The following is a 24,254-nucleotide window of genomic DNA, read 5'->3' on the forward strand; positions in this document are numbered from 1 at the left end:
TACCTATTACTATTTTTATCATAACTATTAATACTTTTATTATACCTATTACTATTTTTATTATACCTATTAATATTTTTATTATACCTATTACTATTTTTATTATACCTATTAAACAATAGTAATAGGTATAATAAAAATATTAATAGTTATAATAAAAATAGTAATAGTTATAATAAATTATAATTACTATTTTTATTATAACTATTAATATTTTTATTATACCTATTACTATTTTTATTATAACTATTAATATTTTTATTATACCTATTACTATTTTTATTATAACTATTAATATTTTCATTATAACTTTTAATATTTTTATTATACCTATTAATATTTTTATTATAACTATTAATATTTTTATTATAACTATTAATATTTTTATTATAACTATTACTATTTTTATTATACCTATTACTATTTTTATTATACCTATTAAATAATAGTAATAGGTATAATAAAAATATTAATAGTTATAATAAATTATAATTACTATTTTTATTATAACTATTAATATTTTTATTATAACTATTAATATTTTTTATACCTATTAATATTTTTATTATACCTATTAATATTTTTATTATACCTATTAATATTTTTATTATACCTATTACTATTTTTATTATACCTATTAATATTTTTATTATAACTATTAATATTTTCATTATAACTTTTAATATTTTTATTATACCTATTAATATTTTTATTACACCTATTAATATTTTTATTATAACTATTACTATTTTTATTATACCTATTACTCTTTTTATCATAACTATTAATACTTTTATTATAACTATTAATATGTTTATCATAACTATTAATATTTTTATTATAACTATTAATATTTTTATTATAACTGTTAATATTTTTGTTATACCTATTATTATTTTTATTATACCTATTAATATTTTTATTATACCTATTAATATTTTTATTATAACTATTACTATTTTTATTATACCTATTACTATTTTTATTATACCTATTAATATTTTTATTATACCTATTAATATTTTTATTATACCTATAACTATTTTTATTATACCTATTAATATTTTTATTATAACTATTACTATTTTTATTATACCTATTAATATTTTTATTATAACTATTACTATTTTTATTATAACTATTAATATTTTTATTATAATTATTACTATTTTTATCATAACTATTACTATTTTTATTACTTTTTTTTACTGTCTTTAAGCAATTTATTATAACTATCGGATCGGTGCAAAAGTTTTGCTGATTTATAGAAGGAGCATTTTAAACAATGGATTAATTTAAAACATTTTTCATTCAAATTTATTAAAGCATCATTTGTATTCATAAATTCATTCTTTTTGCGGACTGTTATCCTCATCTTAATAGTTGTTGTTTCATCAACCCATCCTCTGGCCTTCTCCAGGTGATTAACCGTGACGGGATAAGAATGCTGAGTCTTGTAACTGTATCCTCAGTAATTACTGCCTTCCATAGTTGTTGTCGTCTCACCACGTTTTGGCCAATTAATCCTCTGTCCTGGGTAGGATTGCAACTGCTATTTTCAGACAATATTCACCTGGAACCGTAGAAACTATCTACTGCGCCACAGACCTTATGGCACAATGGATAAAGGCATGCAGTCTACTATTAGAACTATTTTTATTGGTACACAATGTTAATTGGAAATGAGTTCGTGGTCTAGTGGGGGATGCCCTTTTCTCTTCCCTGCAACCTCTCTCCCACAGAAGAGATGTTGCGAGCCTGTCTTCGTTTTATCGTTATTTCCATGGCAAGTGCTCGTCTGAACTCCAATGCCGGGTCCCCCTCGCCAATCTTTCATGAAAAACACTCGTCTAGCTGAAACCACTATCACTAATTTTCCACACTCTTTATCTGTGCCTAAATCAAAATATAGATTCCATGAACAAAGCTTCTTTCTTAGAAGTGCACGCCTGTGGAACTCCGTTCCGTTTGCCTGTTTCCCATATGACTACAACTTGGATGTTTTCAAGTCCAACATAAACAAATTCCTGATAAACCGCCCCCTTAAGTAAGACACTTTATCAAATCTCCATTACTAACAATTAATACGATATTATCCCATTGATTACGGTACACGCAATAATCTTTATCCTGAGTGGCTTCCGGGCCTTGATAAGTGGTGACTTTCATGTAAAAAAAAAAAAGAAAAAAAGAAGAGTTGAGCTTGTTTTGATGTCTGATATACTATCCTTCTGACTCTTTAATCTTTTTAAGGTTTTAAATTCGATTCTAGATTATAAATTTTTAATCAATTAGGTTTTAAGGACCCTAGAAAATAAGCAAAGTAAAAGGGACAACTTTGGGTGTAGGCACACACTATAAACGGCTGGATAAACCTGAGATGCTTGGTTTTGCGATTTTTAATACAGGGAAAGATTTGTTTAAAAGACAAGGTAGAGGAGACATTAAATATTTATTTTTTTGGCTGCTTGTTATGATACATTCGACAGATCGATTTTAAAAAAGATATGTCGTTTTAAGCAAAAACAATGTTACGTACTTAATTGTCATGTCGAAAATAGTAATATATCCAAAAATTATGAAAATTCATTGAGTAGAACAACTGCTATTGTGTTTTTATTAAAAAAAACGTCTATTGCTATAATAAACAATGTCAGCCATGACACAATTAATCTAAAATATTCGTTTCGGAGTTATGTCCCCTGTGTATAGTCACCCACTGCCTACTTTATAACATCTAAGAAAAATGCAATTTTACCCATTTTTCCATAAAAATTCCCTTTAACTATAAACATGTATGGGGTATTGTCACATTTGGGTTCAAAAGAGAGTCGCGAACATAATAGGTTCTACTAGTACTTTAATGATGAATGCTCTGACGAACTGCAAAGCACTTGTACCCCCTCAACGTAAATACCCCGGACAAACCCGACAAGCAGCAAAATCCCACCCCTTCACAGTTGAGATCCATAGATGTAAGAGAGCTTTCTACTCCAGTTGTTTCTTCTCCAGAACCGCTAGACTTTGGAATTCCCTTTCGGGTCCCTGCTTCCACAATTGTACTGACATGCAGAAGTTCAAGTGTAATGTGAATCGATATCTTGCTGGCCAACTCCCCACATAGTGCCCCTGTATCTTATGTCCCTGATAGTAGCATTGAAGTCTCTGACAGCATAGACACAGCACTCTCCCTCGACACTAGCGCACAAGTACATGTATTTGGTGACTTTAATGTTCACCACAGAAACTGGCTTGGATTCTCTACTCACACAGATGCAGCGGGCAGCTCAACACATAGTTTGGCTATATCTCACTCCCTATCACAAATGGTTACGTTTCTAACCCGTTTCCCTGACCAGCAAGAACAATACGCATCACTTCTAGATCTGTTTCTGACTATAGTTCCCAAGGATTGTATAACAAATGCTGACAGCCCACTCGGGAACGTTGACCATGCAGTAATAATGGTAGAAATTGCCCTAAATTCTAGACCCAAAACTGAAGAGCCAGTGCTCAAAACAATGAGATATTATAAAAAGGCTGACTTTGTTGTAATTTTGCTAGGTTTTAAGATTTACACAGTTTAATGATTAATAATATTATAAACATTTGTACATTAAATATGAAATATGGTTTTACTAAATATGTATGACTATTCATTTGGTTAATTACCGGTTCCCATAATTAATTTTTGTTGTAAATTCTTCAAACTGCAATGAATAATTAATTTTTGTTGTAAATTCTTCAAACTGCAATGAATAATTAATTTTTTTGTAAATTCTTCAAACTGCAGTGAATAATTAATTTTTGTTGTAATTTCTTCAAACTGCAATGAATAATTAATCTTTGTTATAATTTTGTTAGGTTTTAAGATTTACACAGTTTAATGATTAATAATATTATAAACATTTGTACATTAAATATGAAATATAGTTTTACTAAATATGTATGACTGTTCATTTGGTTAATTACCGGTTTCCATAATTATTGGGTAAAAAAGAAACAAACTAGATATGGTAGTGATCTACAAAATATTTATTTTTTGTGCAATAATATTTTTTTTAATTGATTTTAATCTGGCGATGAAATAGCTGGCAATATTCATGTTTGTATTATAACTCAATATTTAAAAAAATTTAAACACTGTTAACATTTTGAGATAGTGGAATTTTAATTGTTTTAATCTTTTAAGAATTAATTAATTTTTAAGAAGTTTCATTTTCTTGGAAATTCAACTGATAATAGTATATATTAATTAGAAAAAAACGCTATTAAAAAAACATAATAATATTAAATTTATATCATTTTTAATTACAATTTCAAGGTAAGTTTTTTTTCGATACGTATTTAAATTTTTAAAAAAATAAATATGTTTTTACTTATTGGAACTTTTGTTTCATAATAAATGGAAATTTCAATCGATGTAAATATATTTTGTTCAAATTTCGAAAAAATGAAAATAACACATACTAAAAAAATATTATTTCCCTTCATATATTCTATGGAAACTGCATTTTATATGTAATTTCATTCTAAAATGGATAAGTATAAAAAATTTCACAAAAATTAATTGATTTTTGCTAGATTTATTAAACACAAGTATGTTTCCACATTTGGAATGCTTACTACATGGGAACGTTATTTTAAAGCGTCAATTATGTAAACACGATTTTTGTCTCGCAATTTCATTATTTTCGTATGATGGGAAAAATTTTTTTTTTTTAAATATTACTGGTTTATTTTGCCCTTCTTCTTTTAAACCCAAAAACAAATAACCTAGAAAGTAAATGAGCCGAAGAACGAAAACAAAAAAAGTAATGAAAAAGAAATATAATGATTAACAGAAAATGAAGAAAATACACATAAAATATGGGAAGAAATACAACAACAAAAAACTAAAAAAATAGCAACATAGAAAACGTAAAAAGAAAAAAAAAAGAGACAAAAAAAAAAAACGTGCAGAATTAACAAAAAAGTATTTATGTTAGTATTTTATTTTGAGAATTGAACCGGCGTCAGATGAACATTTTTCCAGTTCCTTCCGCGAGTGAATCTGCTTGCGTCTACCATAATTTAATATACTTATACTTATAACTAATATTTATTGTTTTGTTTTAATGCAAATAGGTCACTAAGCTTAATAAACTGTTTTTGCATCACTTCCCTCGAATTCATTTTCTTACAGGTACATATATTTATAAAATTTCTGTTCCACAATTTTCACTGTTTATTATTTTAAGAAGAAAATATTCTTTTTAAATTTTTTATTTTTTTTAAGAAGAAAACGTTTCTTTTTTTCATAATCATTTACATGTTTACATCGTATCATACAGATAGCTCTCGTCTGGGAGAGGCCCCGTGTTTTGACAAGCTTCTGGGTTTGACCTTTACTCATGATCTGAAATGGAACACGTACATCAAGTCTGTTACCAAGGTCGCTGGAAGGATGGTGGGATCCTTCTACCGCTCAAGAAGATATCTCACTACTGGTGCAATTCTCTATCTATATAAAAGCCAAGTACGTCCAAGGGTGGAATACTGCTGCCATATCTGGGCAGAAGTTGCTAAAAACAGCCTATCCTGCCTTGACAGAGTATAAAATAGACTTCGTGGCTTAGTGGGGGATGCTCTTTTCTCTTCCCTGCAACCTCTCTCCCACAGAAGAGACGTTGCGAGCCTATCCTTATTTTATTGTTATTTCCATGGCAGGTGCTCGTCTGAACTCCAGTCTCTGGTCCCCCCTCGCCAATCTTTCACGAAAAACATCCGTCTAGCTGAATCCACTGTGAAAAATTTCCCCCACTCTTTATCTGTGCCTAAATCAAAACGTGGATTTCATGAACAAAGCTTCTTTCTTAGAACTGCACGCCAGTGGAACTGTTCTGTCTGCCTGCTTCCCACCTGACTACAACTTGGATGTCTTCAAGTCCAACATTAACAAATTCCTAATGAACCGTCCTCTTAAGTAAACACTTCATCAAATCTCCACACTAACGTAATGTACTTGCAATAACCCTTATCCCTGAGTAGCTTCCGGGCCTTGATAAGTGATGACCACTGTGTAAAAAAAAAAAAAAAAATACAGGTGAGTACAGGAATTTAGTTCCTTTTAAGTAATAGATGTATAGAGAGTATTTCCCACCTAAACTCCAGTATTGCTAACAAAACTACCATACCCTGAACCAGAGTAGTATGCACGGACCCACCGACACTACAACCACCAAATTTTTCTGTTCGTTCATTTTCGGACAACCCACCACCCAATCACAAAATGGGGTGTCTATTCCGAAAGCTGTTCTAGCATGAGGAGGTTGGGTTTTTTTTACAGGGGGGGGGGGGGGGGGGGGCTTCCACTGGGCAATGCTGGTTAATGTGTCCTGCTAGTTTTTAATAAAACAATAATTTTTGTTTATTTTTTTATACATATTCGGCAGTTTGGTATTTGATGAAAGGGATGCACTCTGTTGACTTGCCTTTCCTCAGCTTGTTTGCTCTCTGTCTCCACCTAACCCCTTTTGCTTGTGGCATGGGTGGGGTGGAGGTGGGGGTAGTGATTTTCTGTTATTTGTTAGTACCAGCACCCCCCCCCCCCCCGGTGAAGGAAAGACACAAAATCCTGTGCTTTGTCTGGTAATATAGATGTTAAAATTATTTTATTTGCACCCATAAAGCATTTGTGCAGTTTATTCGCCTTTGAATTTAAAGATATCTGAGCCTTCGCAAAGGAAAAATATTTTATCCATTTTCTCCTATTTAAGGTCATTTATTTGTTTGTGATTCCCATTTGAGGACAAAACCCCTTTTTTATGAAAAGAAGACATCTGAATATTCCATTGAAAAAGAAAAAGAATTTCAGCATATTCAAAGAATTCCAAAGAATAGCTGGAACTTTGAGAAGACATTTAAGCCTAAGTGGTTCAATAGGAATTAGAATTTTGAGAGAAAGAACTTTTATAAAACGTTTTTTTCTTTGTCATTACCGTTGGGATAGCAAGCAATAATTTTGTGCCTTTGAAGATACTATTTTAAAAGAAAGACTGAACTTGGACCAAATATTTTAAAAGGACTATTTTCTGGTTTTGAATGCTTCTTTCTTTTCAGCCTTCCAAGTAAGAGAGTTGTTTTTTGTATTGCTAGATAAAATAAGGATATTTCCCATTTTTCCCTGAAATTGTCATTTTTCGTTTTGGGCGTAGTAGATGGTTTTACCACTTGAATCAATAAATTTAAATGTTTTAATTTTATATGTTTCCTTAAGGGTATTTACCCTAGTTTGGAAAATAAAAGCAACCTTAATATTTTATTTTTTTAAAATAAAATTTGGATCAATTTAATTACCTTTTGGGTCTATCTTTTATTTGCTCTTTTCTATAGTTTCCCATTTCCGTAAAATTTGCTTTATATGTTTTTTTTTCTCCTTTTTTTTTTTTTTTTTTTCAATTTGTTACCATGGAAAACAGATTCTGCCAGTAGAGCTGAAACACGTTGCCACTTACGTCTTTCCTTTTATCCATTACCAGTTGTCCGTTTTTCCCCTGACTGTAAACAGCCTAAAGATTCTCTAACACCTTCTCTCCTCACTTCTCTGGGATAGAAGAGGCACTGGGTTCACAGATAGGTCTGTCTTTAATATCTGTGTGAGGAAAGTTTGTGGATGATCGATTTGTCATGTCATCGACATGCTGAGATACTGGCTTTCCTGAGTTGAGCTTTGCATGAAACGACACGATTGACTATTCATAAGCCAAGAAGCAAATCACAAGAGTGTTGAATTGTGCTCAAAAAGCTTCCTTGGTCCAGTGACCATTTTTGACATTCTAGAAAGGAACTGTATGGGGGGATTAATGGGGATGGGGGTAGCTGATGATCCATTGCTTGAGTAGTTTGGGTGGTTAGAGGTGGAGTTCCACTCCAAATGAAGTTAAGCATCAAGTACGAGTTACCACAACGGAGATAAAAAACAACAAGGTTTTTGTGTTTTAAACTATCTTCATGCATGAAGTATACATTCGACCAGGTACTGACAGCAGCAGCAATGTGTGTTCAGGCCTCAAGGAGCGTGGTCATCATCAATATCTCTGCAATAATCAGCAGCTGCCGTCACCATTTTCTGAACAATCAGCAGCACAGCCACCATCACCATCTTCTGAATAGTAAAGTAGAAGACACCATCTTTCAACAATCAGCAGCATAGCTGCTACCATCATTGTTTTCTCAACAATCAAATAGCAAGGCCGCCACCATCATCGTCAGCAATCAACAATATGATCAACAGCTCCTGGAACAAGGACTGCTGTTTACATTAAACTGGCTACCTCTCTTGACTCAATGGACAGTACCACATCTTGACAATTAGCAGAGAAAAATATCAACCTCACTAACCCATCTGGAATAAGATACAACAACTGGTATCATTTTAATATAACAGGGGGAAACGCTGGGTTTACATATGAGTGAGGTTTGGAAATGCCTGATTGGGCAAGTCATCAACATGCTGAGAGAGTGGCTTTCCTGAGTCGAACCTTGATAGAAAATTTTGTGTGAAATCTTATTGCCAACCCATTGGTTGATAGCTGTCATACACAGACGAATGAATTGCAGTTCTTTATGGCGTGCTAAGCCACACTTGTAAAACTTCCAATGAGCTCACCAGATCCTGAAGGATGCTGTATCAGGTTAGCGGGGAACTCCATCTGTTGGGATGGTCGATGAAGGAGATCTGCTCTCAGTAAAGAAGGATGCCAGGTCAGGGACATTTCAACAATTCTTAGTACTCTCTGATCTGGTAACTAGTTTTGAAACACACTACCTTTCAATAGCACACAATACAAAGATGACTGGTCGGATCCAACCATTTATCTAAGCTGCCAGACAGATGAACTCAAAATCACTGAGTGTTTTTTTCCTTGGTTTGCCTGGATGGCTCATATGTTACTTAATTTGGAATTAAGCTCAGTTAAGTTAGAACTCTTAGCTAGTTAAGTGAATGAATCCCGTCATTGTTTTATTTTTTCTGGTATTAGAGCTTCTTCAAAATGCCTCCCACATTTATTTATGATGTTTTTACCACAGGGTCTATCTTAGGTCACGGCCCCAGGTATGACATCACAGGACGAAGGAGCGGAAACAAAGGAACAAAAAACAAAACAGATGGCTTATTATAAATAATAAGTCTAAGTTTATTACAAAAAAAGATACAATAAAACACTAATTCCTTGTTACATCAAAGTCGTTTGAGTGCGAACACTGTAAAGGTCCGTGTTTGCGATCGTGGTGGTGGTCGTGGTAGTAGATGCGGGGGGGGGGGGTAGATGCGGCGTGGCAGCTGTGAGGCGGCCTACTCGATCAGCACGTCTATCTCTCTCTCTGGCTGACTCTCCCTTGACGTCCTTGCTCGCAAAACCCAGTGTTTTATATATCTTTGGCCAGCCCGTCGCAACACAGCCTTTGACCTGAGGCGGCTGATATGTATTGAGTTAGATATTAATCTTCCATTCATATGTATCAAGTGTTTCAACCAGTCAATTATCGGGTCGCTCCCCCGACATTCAATACCATATTCATACCTATCAAATGTTTACCCGTTCAACTTTTCTATTGTTTTCTCCGATCTATTTTTAGCGATGATTGTCTGTTTACAAAACTTTGACCTTTTCTGTTTTTTTCTGTTTAACTTTCTTATTTATTTTACCAATTAGTATCAGTAATTCTAAAACCCACGAGCCAGGTTCGATTTCTCATTCCGCACTTTACAATCATTTACCTCAGACGCTTTACAGTGTTACATATTTTGTCTTTGGTCCATCTTAAATGGTATTAGAGTTTCTTCAAAATGTCCACTCTACTCTTATTTTCCCTTTGGTTTACTCTAGATGGTATTTATTTCAGCTGGACATCATTAACTCCCAAATTCCCATCTGAATTTTTCTTTTTCTACCACTTGAATCCCACTCCCTCCTAGAGATTATAACATACTTGTTTTTGGTTCTGAACAAAGTGGAAAAATGTTTGAGATTAATTTTTAGAAAGGTTGGAGACGTCTTACTAACCTGCTCCTGATTTTATTTGGTTTCTTTATTTTTCTTTAAAAAGGCCAATCTGGCAACCCTGGACAAGAATATGAGTACCCCACCCTCCACCCCTCATAGTAATTTTGATGCGCAACGGTTCTCCACTGAAGAAAGAACTCAACAAAATATTATGTAAAAAAAAAAAAAAAAAAAAAAAAATGGAACATTTGAAAAAAAAAAAAAAAAAAAAAAAAACAGGGCAAAAAAAAAATATTGTCTGTCAAAAGGTGTAGGCCTGAAGGAGTAAATTAAAGATTGTCTTTTACATGATTTTACTATTGTTTTTCTATCTGAAAAACTGTGCTATCTATAAATATATCAGCTTTATCAAAACATTTGTTGATTAAATATATTTCTCATTCTGTGGAATTTCCACAGGTCCTGCTAGTTGTAAATATTTTTTGTAAATAAAATAAATGTTCATTTAAAACCATTGAGAATATTTTAAATAGAATAAAGTCTATAGAGTAAATGTGGTATTTTGGTGACATTGTACACGTTTTTGTAATGGTGTTGTTGCATTTTAGCAGATCCAATACATTGTAGACTCCGTCGTGTGTGAATGTGTCAATGACCTTCGTCAGAGCCTCTTTCATCACCTCAATTCTCTCGTAATAACAGCCTCTAAGGTTTTCCTTGAGCTTTGGAAATAACCAAAAGTCACAGGGAGCAAGGTCTGGACTATAGGGAGGGTGAGGAACTGTTGTGATGTCCATCTTGGGCAAATAGTCTGTGACAAGGATGGAGCTGTGGACTGATGTATTGTTCTGGTGAAAATGCCACTATACCACTCAAAAACTGATGCTCGATTTATGAAAGACGGTCCAAAAGCAGTTTGAAGAATCCCATACGTTTCTGTAGTATTTTTTCCAACTTTAAACAGAATTTTATTGCATATCACTCTTCTCATGTCCAGATTGCATTTTTTAAATTCTGTGACAATCAGGCTTTAGTAGAGTGTATTCCAATTCCTGCTATAGCTGTTCATTTGAACCTGAATACATAAAAATTGAGCAGTCATCTTCTAAGATGTATAAAAAAAAAAACATACTAAACTTTCAAGAGTCTATGACAACTTTAAATGCTTATACTAAAAAAGTCTGGAAGCTTATTGAAAGCACTTTGTATATATGATAATACCGGGTAATATAAAGCCACCTAATGTATACGATGATACCAAGTAATTTACGCAGTTCTAGATAGTTTGAATGAAAAATAAAAAACACAACTTACAGCCCAGTAAATGATGAAACATCTTTTTGATGGTTGTTCACAGGTCGTTTCAAGATAACTTCCATTGGTTGATTGTGGTCCTGCATATGGTGCTATTGAAAAATGATCAAGAAGACATTTTTTATTTCATATTTTATCATGGGTGTGAGTTGGTTGTAAATCTACTTAAATTCAATTTTTAAAAATTATTTACTGTGTTTTCTCTAGTTCTTATAAGGTTGTGAATTTAAACCTCAGCCAGTACATATTTACTTTATCTGATTTTGTTCAAACTTTAACTTCCATAACCTTGAGCCCCTGGAGGTGCATAGACCATCCACAACTTTGTAGATGCTTTTGTAGTGAGAAGTTCTTTTTTCCCAGAAGGTACATACAGTGCCTAACCTTCCCAAATGGTCACCCATCTAGTACTGGCCAGGCTGAACGTTGCTTAACTTAGTCACATCTTATTACTATATTAAACCAATTATGTAATATTCTCCTTGTTCCTTCCTAAGTTAGTCTGTACGTTATGCTTTTAAAAAAAAAAAACAAATATAATTTTTGAAAGCTAAACTGCTTCTAAAAAAAGGCCAAATTCACGAAATTTGGCTTTTAAGAAGTCAATCTGACAAACTTGGACAATAATATGAGAATGACCTGCCCTTGGTATAGCCTCATTTTCAAATATCATTATAATAATATATGATCATTGGGGTTTGTATTACTGTACACATAGATTCGAAAAAGTTGTCAAAAAACAAATATATAACAAATAAATGTTATCAAAGGCAAGATAAGTTACTTTTCTACCAAACTGGATATATTTTTCGTGCTTTTATTCAATGTAACATGTTTATTCAGCTCGAAAACCATACAGTGTTTACCGATGTATTGGAAAATTACAGATGGCGTCTGACTCCCTCTTTAACACGGTAAGTTTGGGAAAAGGTGTTATAAATAAAAAACTGGATAAAATACTGTTAAAAACTCGCTCAATATATGTTACTGTGACATAGCTTGACATATATTCGGCGGGTTTTTAATAGTATTTTTTCTAGTTTTTTATTTATAACACCTTTTCCCATACTTACCGTGTTAAAGAGGGAGTGAGGTGCCATCTTGAATTTTCCAATACATCGGTAAACACTGTATGGTTTTCGAGCTGAATAAACATGTTACATTGAATAAAAACACAAAAAATATATCCAGTATGGTAGAAAAGTAACTTATCTTGCCTTTGATAACATTTATTTGTTATATATTTGTTTTTTGACAACTTTTTCGAATCTATGTGTACAGTAATACAAACCCGATCATTGTTGTAGTGGTGTGAGAAAGTACCTCCCAGTAATTTTGACATACAGTTTGATATGCTTGAAATGTTACATAAAAAAGGGAACATTCAAAAGAAACAGGACAAAAATAATTGTCTGCCAAGAGGTGCTGAACCGAAGGCGTAAATTGAAGATTGTCTCTGACAATGTGATTTTATTTGTATTGAACTATGTAGCACAATATTACTTTCTGAGTATTTATCTCATTTGGGTCAGTTCTATATCAAAAATACAATGGATACTATTTTCATAGAAATGCTAAAAATCTCATATTTGCCGCGTGTTATTGGTTTTTCTGTTAAAAAAAAAAAACAACTAATTTTTTAGTTATCAGTTTTATCAAAACATATTTGTTGATTCAGTATATTTCTCATTCCGTAGCATTTTCACGAGTCACGTTAGTTGGTCAATAATCTTTCATTAGATGATTTCAAACTTATTTTTGTCAGTTTTATTATTGGTGTCTGGTAACTTTATGTTAGACTTATTATATAACACTACTTCCCATCCTGGGCAACACCTGCTCACCTTGCTAGTCAAAACGTGAGCAGTCAGTGGTTGTGTGTGTTTGACATGTGTTTGAAAGAATCCAGATGATAAATGTTTTCCTGCATTGGATATTTGGAAAATAAATCCCCAATAATTTTAATGAAAAGTGACAATCTTTTGGACGAGCCCTAGCGAAATTGTCAGCAAATTGTCACCAAATAGATGTTTGGATATAGGAAAAAAAGAAATTTAGATGAACTTTGTTTTCTCTTCATTGATCTGATTTTTGATAACATGCAGAAAAGATTGTTGAGGGCTGAATGGCAAACGCCCAGCATAAAAGTAACTCTGCTAAGAAAAAGAATGAAAACAAAAAGATTTCAGAGAAAGAAGGGGAGAGAGAAAATGAAAAAGAATTAAAGAGAGAGAGAGAGAGAGAGAGAGAGAGAGAGAGAGAGAGAAAGAGATTTTGGAAGAAAGAAAGAAGAGAAGAGGAAGAACAGAGAGAGAGAGAGAGAGAGAGAGAGAGAGAGAGAGAGAGAGAGAGAGAGAGAGAAGAGGAGAACAAAATGAGAAAAATTAGTGGTTTTTATAAAAGCCATTTGTTTTAGCAGATTTCAGAGGAAGATGGGGGAGATAGAAAAAGAAAGAGAATTAAAGAGGGAGAGAGAGAGAGAGAGAGAGAGAGAGAGAGAGGGGGGGGGAAGAACAGAATGATTCCAAAGAGATGGGAGGAGAATTAGTGGTTTTCATAGAAGCCATTTGTTTTAGGAGATAGAGAAATTTACTTGTCAGCCTTAATATGCACACATCAGCTTTTGGGCTCTAGTCCAAATCTGGATCCCTTCCTGAAAGAATGAAGTGAAAAGAAAGACTTTTCTCCATGATCGGCCGAGTAGACAGACAACCATGAACCCTGTTTGGAACCTTGCAATGAAAATCGAATTAAGTTGAAATCCTACATCCGAAACAATAATTTGCTCTTCTTAAACCTAAGAGAAAAAAAAACATGAATTTAATTTTTCTTTGCACGATTTTATCTGTAATTATTTTATTCAATAATTATTTTCGTTTATAAGAAAATGATCTCTGAAGTTTTCATTAATTATTGATTGCTTTTGATGTGCGTCAGAAATGTGGTTAACCGTGTTACCGTGTTGAACCCAACTTACTTGTGTCGGGTGTAGAAAGGTCCAGGGGTGACACATCAAACTCAATGACATTTTTTTTAAATTATATTTTCACCCCAAACAAGGCACATTGCCACTTTTTTGAAGGGGACTACTATCAGGGACATAGGCATCGGGGGTACTGTGTAGAGAGTTGGGCAGCAAGATGTCGGTTCACGTTGCACTTGAACTTCTGCATGTCAGTACAGTTGGGGAAGCAGGGACCTGGAAGAGAATTCCAAAGTCTAGCTGTTCTGGGGGAGAAACTACTGGAATAAAAGACTCTCTTACATCTAGGGATCTCTACTGTGAAGGGGTGGGATTTAGCTGCTTGTCGGGTTTGTCGGGGGGTATTTATGTCGAGGAGGCACAAGTGCTTGCAGTTCGTCAGAGCATTCATCATTAAAGTACTTGTAGAACAGGCAGAGGGATGCAACGTTTCGGCGATGGGACAGAGGCTGAAGCTTAGATGACAGTTCAGGACCTATCAGATTGGCGACTCTCTTTTGAACCTTGTCTAGGAGCGAGAGACTAGTGGCAGATGCACCAACCCAAATATGATAACAATACTCCATACATGGGCGAATGGTGGCCTTATAGAGGTATAGGATACTTTCGGGCGTTAGTATATTTCTAGCACGGTAGAGAGAAACTACCTTCTTCGTAGCGGTCCTGGCGATACTCTCAATGTAATTGTTCCAACTCATGTTTCCTGTGAGCGTTAGGCCGAGGAGTTTAAAAGATGTACTTTCAGATAAAGTGTCATTGGCCATTGCTATTGGTGGTAGAGAAGGTTTCTTGTAATTATTGAAGGAAACAAGTTTAGTCTTGGCAGCATTGAATGTGACCATCCATTTATGTCCCCATTCTACTACAGATCGGAGGTCATCCTCTAGTGTTTCTGCCATTTCTTTAGATATGTGTTCATTTGTTTTCCTGTCGTGTCTGTTATAGAGCGTGGTGTCGTCAGCATATATACCCATCTCACAAGCAATTTTGTCAGGGAGGTCATTTATGAATATTAGGAACAATAGAGGTCCAAGGATAGACCGCTGAGGCACTCCCGCATTTATATCATATTGTTTAGATGTACGACCGTCGAGGACAACCTGGATTTTTCTCTTATCTAAGAAGGATCTAATTATGTTATATATTTTACCAGTGATACCGTATGATCTGATTTTCTTGAGAAGACCTTCATGCTATACCCTGTTAAAAGCCTTAGATATATATAGAGCTACCGCTCTGCCCTCCCCCACTTTGTCCAGTGAATGGTATATACGTTCTGAGATTACAGTTAGGATGTCTGCTGTGGAACGAGCTTGCCTAAATTCATATTGTTGGTCAGTCAGAAGTTTAGCATCTGTAAGATGATGAACTAGAGCGTGGTTAATTATGGTCTCAAATATTTTGGCGAAAAGTGAGAAGAGGCTAATGGGGCGATAATTTACTGGATCAGTTCTTTCGTCAGACAGAGCATGCACCTGCATGCTAAAAAGTGAGTCGGTGTGTTTTAGGTGCAGTCTGATTAACGGGGATTAACCCCCCCCCCACACACACACACATAATACACCCATATAAAAAGATAAATGCACATGGGGATTTTTAGTAGAGTAGAAGAGAGAGAGAGAGTCAACTGGAGTCGAAATTGGTAGACAGTCGGACTTGAGTTAATTTCAAGAAGAGTCAGAGAAAAGATACATTTACGAAAAAATGCAAGAAAGGTTGAGCCAATAATGCGAGGGGTCCCCCAGTTCTTTCATAGACATTAGACGAAATAAAGAGATCGTTGCAGGAAAATTGGCGTCGTGTTTTTATCTTAGATGCTCTTTACAGTTCATCGACAAAGAAATTTATAACGCCTACTTTTTAAATAAGCAAAAAAGGTAATAATATAACCATGCACTGGATGCGACCGGCCAGACACTGCGAAACGATGTGCACCAACCTTAAGTCCCAGTGGCTACACTTTATCTTCGTTTTGTGATGGACCTTTCAAAATGTGACCAGACACTTACTGGTTGCTGGAATTACCGCTCTGATGCTCTGAGCACACAAAACACGTATAACCCTAAGTCTAGGTGGTAATATCTTTAACATTGTTACCTGGATGCTGTGGTTGAGTTCTTTGTAGGTATGCTACTTTTCTCAGCTGCAGCTTGGCATCAGGTTCAGGGTTTTCCTGTTTATATAAAGTGTCTGTATAACTGTGGCTATGTGCGTCTTCGTCTGAATGTGCATGTGTGTGTTCAGGGTAGATCTGAAATCAACTGTGTTTACTTTCAAATCAAAGTATGATATGTTTTCTCTGTTTATATAAAGTGTCTGTATAACTGTGGCTATGTGCGTCTTGGTCTAAACGTGTGTGTGTGGGGTTTGTTTGTTTTTTTGTTTTTTTTTTTCATAAATGCGATTGTTAAAAACATAAATCATGTTTTCAGGGATGATTTTCAAATAAAATCAAAATGTCCAAAAACTGAAATTTTAGGAGATGAAGTTTTACCCCTCATAAAATATATTTAATTAAGAACACACCATGAAATAAACAACAAAATTCTTTTCAACAATAACAATGAAAAAAGGGCATTTATTTCACAACAGTAACTTGAAGTTCGAACTGTGATAAAGGAAGGAATAGAAAATTCTTTTTGTGGCCTGGGTTAGAGTTAGGGTTAGTCAGTATATTTCCTGGTATCGTCCCCAATTAATAGCAGTTGTCTCCAGTGAAGGCCATCTATGCTAGGTAGGGGTGTCCGATAGACAGGGATGAGAGAGGAAAGGTGTTGCTTGGCTGAAGGTCTGGACCTAACTGTTGATTCTCTGTAGTTCTGAAAAGTAGTTCTTTAGGAAATTGATGAATCAATATGCCTTGTTAGTTGATTGGCCAGTGTGTGGCCGAACAGTTCAGAGGGAGGGGCATCGATTCAGAAGAGAAGATAGGGCTTTGTGACTGCTATAAAATGCGTCAAAAATTTCAAATATTTAATATTTCATTGGCTTTAAAGTTCAAATAAATAATACCTACTCACCTGATGGAAGTGTCCTTGCCTTTCGAGTTAGCTTATCACTCCAGTACATACTTCTATTAACTTTCACTTCCACATCGATTGTGTACATCGTATATGGCACTAAGTTCTGCAGAACGGCTTCTTTTTTAGTTGTAGTGATAATCTAAATGAGATGAAAAAACAATATAGATAATATTCTGCTTGTCGCTTCCTTAGTTAGTCTGTAGGTTACACTTTGAAAAAAAAAAAAAAAAGAAAGCCAAATACAATCTTTAAAGGCCAAACTATTTTAAAAAAAAGGCTAAATTCACAAAATCTGGCTTAAAAGTGTATGGCAGTCTGTCAAACACTTTTGAGAAACACTTAATCCCAAATTGTTTGTTAAAAATAGTTTGCTTGTGAGTCAATTAATCTCTTGCAATCACTGTATTAGTTTGCTTCTACGAATTCATGCAAGTCCTAATATTATTTTAGGGATGGTATTAGTTATATAGTGATTTATTATTTATATATGAGGTTAATTTATTATATATTAGCGGGACCAATTCCGGTGTTACCTGGGAATGACTGATTAAATATAAAAAAGATTAAAAAAAAAATGAAATGTTTTACTTTGTTAGGTATAAAGAATAGAAAAAAATGTTTCTGTAATTTAAAGAAAATGAAAAACCTAAAATGATTATGAAAGGCATTTGCTTTAAAATGTTTTATCATGTGAAATAATTTCAATATTTATAGTGTTTCCAAAAGTCACACAAGTATAAAAGCTGCAATGAAAGAAAACAAAGAATACATTTAAAAATACTGAAATTACTTTAATTTAAAAAAAAAAAAAAAAACGAATCAATTCTGCATGTTCCTTCCATAGTTAATCCATATGTTAGGCTTTAAAAAAGGCCAAATACAATCTTTAAAGGCCAAACTATTTTTAAAAAAGGCTAAATTCACAAAATCTGGCTTAAAAGTGTATGGCAGTCTGTCAAACACTTTTGAGAAACAGTGTGCATGGGGTTCTGAATGATGAGCAACAATGAATTCATGAATACCTCAAAGGAGAGAAATAGAACCATAGCTGTTAAAGCCTGTACCAGGCAGAACACCGTTTGAATATAAGATTCTGTTTGTTCTTTCCTTAGTCTGCACATTACATTTTGTAATGGGCTAAATACAATTTTTAAAGACCTAAAGATATCAAATTTAGCAAATTTGGTCTTTGTTGGAAGCAATTTGTCCTTCAAAAATTGTAATTGGCCTTTTTCAAAACATAAGGTACAGATAAACTAAGAAAAGGAGACAAACAGAATATTATAGAGATGGAGACAAAAATGCATCATTGCGGACTTCAATGAACCACATTATATCTATACTAGCAGTGGGTACCTGGCGTTGCCCGTGTGTTTGTAGATGTGTGTGTTAAAAAAAACGTTAAAAGAAAAGCTGAAAGTTTTAGTAGGAAGATCAGATTGAACCCCGAAGCCTTGACGCGAAGGTGGAAACGAAAAGGAAAAATAGGCAATCACCTAGGAATTGAGAAGCGTGTTAAATTAAGGGTTAAAAAGGCCCAGAGGTTTGATTGACAGTTGGCCGCTTAATGAGGTCATCACAGGGTTGTTACGATGACGTGTAATTTTTTTAATTACTGCAGAGCAGTCTTTTGGCGCTTGTTTATTTTGTTTCAATGCAGGTCAGTTTTGGCTTCCCGAAGATGATGGGAGTGGAAACCAGCTCCCCATTTAAAGGGGATATTCCAATCGAACGTTCGCGGTGATTGAGCCGTGAATGATGCCTAGCTGTATTTATCCCCCCCCCCCCTGACAAAAACTGTGAACCAAAACTGAAAGTGAATTCCCGTCAAACACGGATCGGGTGAGACCAGCAATCATGGGTGTCAGCCAAGCAGCGTCGTAACAGACACAGAGTACTTGTAAAAAACAAAACAAAACAAACCGAAAAAAAATCCCAATGCAAATAAACCCGAAAAAGAAACTTGAAGAAACCTACCTTGGAAAATTCCAATATGTTTAATATATTTTAGTATGTAATTTTTTGGGTGTTTGTTTTTTTTTTTTGTTTTTGCCAAATACTTACCCATAGTTTTTTTTGTGTTTATTTTCCAATTCGTTTCATTTCATAGAGTATAAATATCGGTTACAGACGGTATTTATCGCTGTCATATTAGCTTTGTTTGTTTGTTTGTTTGTTTTGTTTTACGGCATATCAACCACTTTGGGGTCATTTAATGCCGAAAGGTTCGTTATGTTGTGTTAAATATTGGTTTGTTCTTCTTAAGGTTTTTTTTTTTTTTTTTTTTTGGGGGGGGGGTCTTTCCTTATATTTTTGAGTATATTTTAGTTTCTTTCAGAAAATTGATAATTTTTTGGGGATCAATCTTGTTTAATATTGTTTTCAGATTTTTTTCTTGGTAATACTTTGTTCGGATTTGTTCAAGGTCAATGCAGTTTGTCAGTATATGGTGTATTGTGTAGGGTTCTTGACACGTTATACAGTTTGGTGTCTCCTCCCCTTTTAGTAGATGTGAGTGGGTGATGTGAGTGTGACCTATTCGCAGTCTGGTCATTACTACCTCTTCCTTTCTTGTTAACTTTTTGGTGTCTCTCGTTCCAATATTTGGTGTTATTTGGAATAGTTTGTTTTTGGTGCATGAGCTCCAGTTTTCTTGCCATTTTCTCTTCAAAAATGTGTTTATTTTAGTCTTTAGGTCTGTATAGGGGATTTTTCCACTTATGTGGTTTTGTTGCAGAGTTTCCTTTGCTGCCTTATCTGCTTGTTCATTCATGTATATGCCGATATGGCTTGGTATCCAGCAAAAGATAATGTTTTTTTTCATGGTTATGGCATCTATTTTGTTTAGCAATTTTGTAATAAGTGGGTTTGTCATTTTTTTTTCTTTTAGAGATATGAGTATTGAAAGTGAGTCAGTAAATATGATATATTTTTGATGGTCATCATTGGTTATTATATTCAGTGCCAAATCTATGGCTGTTGCTTCTGCGCTGAAAATAGAAGATTCGTTTGGGAGCCTTTTCTTTAGTTTTATTTTTTTGTGGATGGCTGCGCATCCTACTTTATCTCCATCTTTTGATCCGTCAGTGTAAATTTGTGTATATTCTTTGTATGTATTCTGGATGATAAGTAGTTCTTCATGGAAGGTTGATGGGTGGGTTTTCGTTTTGGGATATTTATTTAATTTTAATATTATGTGTGGTTGTTTGATCATCCAGGGTGGAGTTTTTGATTTGTTATATTTATGTATTTTTGTAATGTCCATTTGGGCTTCTGTGAGAAGGTTTTTTATCCGGAGGCTGTAGGGCTTGATATCTTCTTTCTTGTTGAAGAGATGTGTGTATTGTGGGTGAAGGGTACATTGATATGCAGGATTTGTTGGACTTGATACCAGCTTTAGGTAATATTGTAGCGCTAACTTCTGTCGTCTTAGAATCAGTGGAGGCTCGTGGGCCTCTATATAGAGGCTTTCTACTGGAGAGGTTCTAAATGCTCCCAAGGCTAATCTTAATCCTTGATGGTGGATTGTATTTAGTTCTTTTATGTAGGACTTCCTTGCTGCTCCATAGATGAAGCATCCATAGTCCATTTTAGATCTGATTAGAGTTTGGTATAATTTTAATAATGTGACTTTGTCTGCACCCCAATCGGTGTGTGCTAGGACTTTGATCAATTGCATTGTCTTTTGGCATTTTGCTTTTAAATATTTTATATGCGGTATAAAGTTCAATTTTTTATCAAATATAATACCTAAATATTTATGTTGGTCGGTAAGTGGGATGTTCTTGTTATCCAGTTTCAGGTTGGGGTCGTGGTGGAATTTTCGTAATTTGCAAAAGTGGATGCATTTAGTTTTTTCCTCTGAGAATGTAAATCCATTTTCTATGGCCCATTTGTTTATTTTATTCAGACAGAGTTGTAGTTTGCGTTCGGCTGTTTGTATATATTTAGATTGGTAGTATATAAGTAGGTCGTCCACGTATAGGGCATTTTCAATTCCTGGGTCTATGTTTTTTATGATATTGTTTATTTTAATGTTGAAGAGGGTGACAGACAGGATACTGCCTTGGGGGACCCCCATTTCTTGATCTTTTTGGACTGAATAAGTGTTGTCCATCCGTACTTGGAAGTTTCTATTTGTTAAGAAATTTCTGATAATTTCTGGCATTCTACCCCTAAGTCCTAGTTCATACAGGTCTTTTTGGATTCCGTATTTCCAAGCGGTGTCATACGCCTTTTGCATGTCAAAAAAAATTGCTATTAGATGTTCTTTTTTTGCAAATGCTTCTCTTATGCGTGTTTCCAGTTTTATTAAGTGATCGGTGGGGCTTCTATTTTTCCTGAAACCCGACTGGCTTTCTGTAATTAGATTTTTGCTTTCCAAGTACCAATTTAATCTTTCGTTAATCATTCTTTCAAAAGTTTTGCACAAACAACTAGTTAGTGCAATGGGTCGGTAGTTTGTTGGGTTTGTATGGTCTTTTTTTGGTTTGGGTATTGGGATTACTGTTGCCTGCTTCCAGTTTTTTGGAATGTTGTTAGTTATCCATATCTCATTGTAAATTTGTAATAAGTAGTCCAGTGATGGTTTTGGTAGTTTTTTGAGGAATTGATAATGGATCTCGTCGGGGCCGACTGCTGTATCGGGAGATTTGTTTATTGCCTCCTCTAGTTCTGCACTGTTGAATAATTGATTGTAGTTTTCTTCATTTTTTGATTTGAAGTTTATTTTTATTTTTTCTTCATTTTTCTTTATAGCTTGGAATTTTTTATTTTGGTTTTTTGATGATGAGTTCATTGAGAATTGTTCTGCTAATTTATTTGCGATATTTTGTTTGTCGGTAATCTTTGTGTTGTCGCATATAAGGTGTTTAATAGGGTTCTTTGTATTTTTTCCTGCTATTTTTCTGACCATCTCCCATACTTTTTTGGGTTTTGTGTTTTGATTAATTTTTGTTACATAATCTTTCCACGAGTTCCGTTTTGATTCTTTGATAGTTTTTCGTGCTTTGGCTTTGCTGTTTTTATAGGTGTCCAAATTTTCTTTCGTTGGACTGTTTTTAAATTTCCTTAGGTTTGCACGTCTGGCTCTTATAGCTTCTTTGCATTCTTTATTGTACCAGGGTTTGTTATATTTTGTAGTAGTGGAACTTTTTGGTATGTTCTCCTCGGCTATTGTGAGTAGGGTGTTGCTGAAATATGTGATGTGTTCTAAGTCAGGATTCGCTTCAGGTATTAATCTGTATTGACATGTATTTTGGAAATTTTCCCAATTTGCCTTTTGTAAATTCCAGCGGGGTGTTTTGTCTTCTGGCTTGGGATTCTCGTTTTCTATTATGATTGGGAAGTGGTCACTTCCGCATGCATCCTTATGTGTTCTCCAGCTATAATCCATGTATATAGTTGGGTCACATAGTGTTATATCGATTGCTGATAGGGTTCCCGTTGGTGGGTGCATATATGTATTCTCTTTGTTGTTGAGTAGGCATAGATCGTTTTGGTTAATTATTTTTTCTATGGTTTGGCCTCTTTTGTTGTTTTTTTTACTGCCCCACCATATATTATGACTATTGAAGTCTCCCAACAGTAGAAAAGGTTTAGGTAGTTGTTTGATTATATTGTTTAATTCAGTTTCGTTTATTGTTTCATTTGGTGGTATATAGAGTGAGCATAGGGTTATTGTTTTGTGTAGTGTTGCAGTTATTGCAACAGCTTGCATATTTGTTTTTAAGTTCACTTTGCTGTGTGGAATGTTTTCGTTTATCAGTATTGATGATCCACCGGTGGCTTTGCATGATAATTTGTTTATGTGGTTGTATATTGAGTAGTGTTTTATGTTAATTTTGTCATTTTCTTTTAAGTGTGTTTCCTGTAGGCAAATTATTGCAGGACATAAGGATTTGATAAGTATTTGCATTTCTTCGATATTAATTTTTAATCCTCTTATGTTCCACTGTAGGATTTTGTTAGTCATGGTTTATATTTTCTTTTGGTTTTGGACTGTTGGTGTTTATGTCTACGTCCATAGTTTCGATGTTAGTTTGGGTGTTTCTTTTGGAAGTGGATGGTCTGTTTCTTGTTTCTGGTGAGAGGCTTTTTTTGGGTTTTGGTCTGGGACTTTTAGATTTACTTTGTCTTGACTGTCTTTTTTGGCTATCAGTTTCAACTAGTTCAAATTTATTTTCATTTTCAATTAATACTAATTCTGTTTTTTGTTTGTCATTTTGTTTTTGGGGGGTAGTTTTTTTGTTGTTCTGTTCTATTTCCATTTTTTCTGTTGTTGTGTGTTTATTTTTAACATCTGTTTTTGTCCTTGTTTGTGACTTGGATCTTTCACGTTTTGATAATTGAGGAGGTTTCATTTCTTTAGGGATTGATTCCTCAATATTGATGGAAGTTTTTCTGATTTCCTTTGTTTCGTTTTCTTTTATACTGGGTTGTTCGTTTCTGACTTTTATTTGGCTGTTGGAGTTTATTTTCAGTTCTGATAAAAAAGATTTTAATTCTTCAAGTATGTTCTTTAGTTCTTTTGCTAGGTTTGCAATTTCTGGAGCAAGGTTTAGTTCATTGTAGTTGTACATTTTGTTTGCTTGTTGGGTTATTGTGGCATATGAGTTTTTGGTGCGATTTGTGACTTCTTTGCGGGCTTCTTGGAAGGTTATATTTTTTTGATATTTGATTGTTATTATTTCCTTCTCTTGATTATATATTTTGCACTGTTTTGAGTGAGAGTGGTGCTCTTCTTGACAGTTTGTGCATTTGGTTTTATTTGGACAGTCTTCTTCATCGTGGTCTGGGTTTTTTTCACTGCAGTTTCCACATGTGAAGAATCTTAGACATTGGTCTTTATTATGTCCAAACTTTTGGCAGTTGTAGCATTGTAAAGGTTTTGGGATGTATTGTTCTATTTTCGTTCTTTCATAACCTATATTGATGGTCTCTGGT

At 34.1% G+C, this 24,254-nt stretch overlaps 1 protein-coding gene across 3 annotated transcripts in view; it reads right to left on the reverse strand.

Annotated features, from left to right (window-relative positions):
• LOC145296883 (uncharacterized) overlaps nucleotides 1-24,254 on the reverse strand; it is a 155,270-nt gene that overhangs the window by 74,055 nt on the left and 56,961 nt on the right. For all 3 annotated transcript variants that reach the window (XM_080143028.1, XM_080143027.1, XM_080143029.1), the window contains 2 exons: nucleotides 17,307-17,448; nucleotides 11,304-11,395 (listed from right to left, as the gene is read on the reverse strand). In XM_080143028.1, coding sequence (XP_079999154.1) covers nucleotides 11,304-11,395; nucleotides 17,307-17,448 — 234 coding nt within the window. The remainder of the gene's footprint in view (nucleotides 1-11,303; nucleotides 11,396-17,306; nucleotides 17,449-24,254) is intronic.

Source organism: Euprymna scolopes, chromosome 17 (assembly GCF_053919585.1).
Source record: "Euprymna scolopes isolate OS-2025 chromosome 17, ASM5391958v1, whole genome shotgun sequence".
NCBI lineage: Eukaryota > Metazoa > Mollusca > Cephalopoda > Sepiida > Sepiolidae > Euprymna > Euprymna scolopes.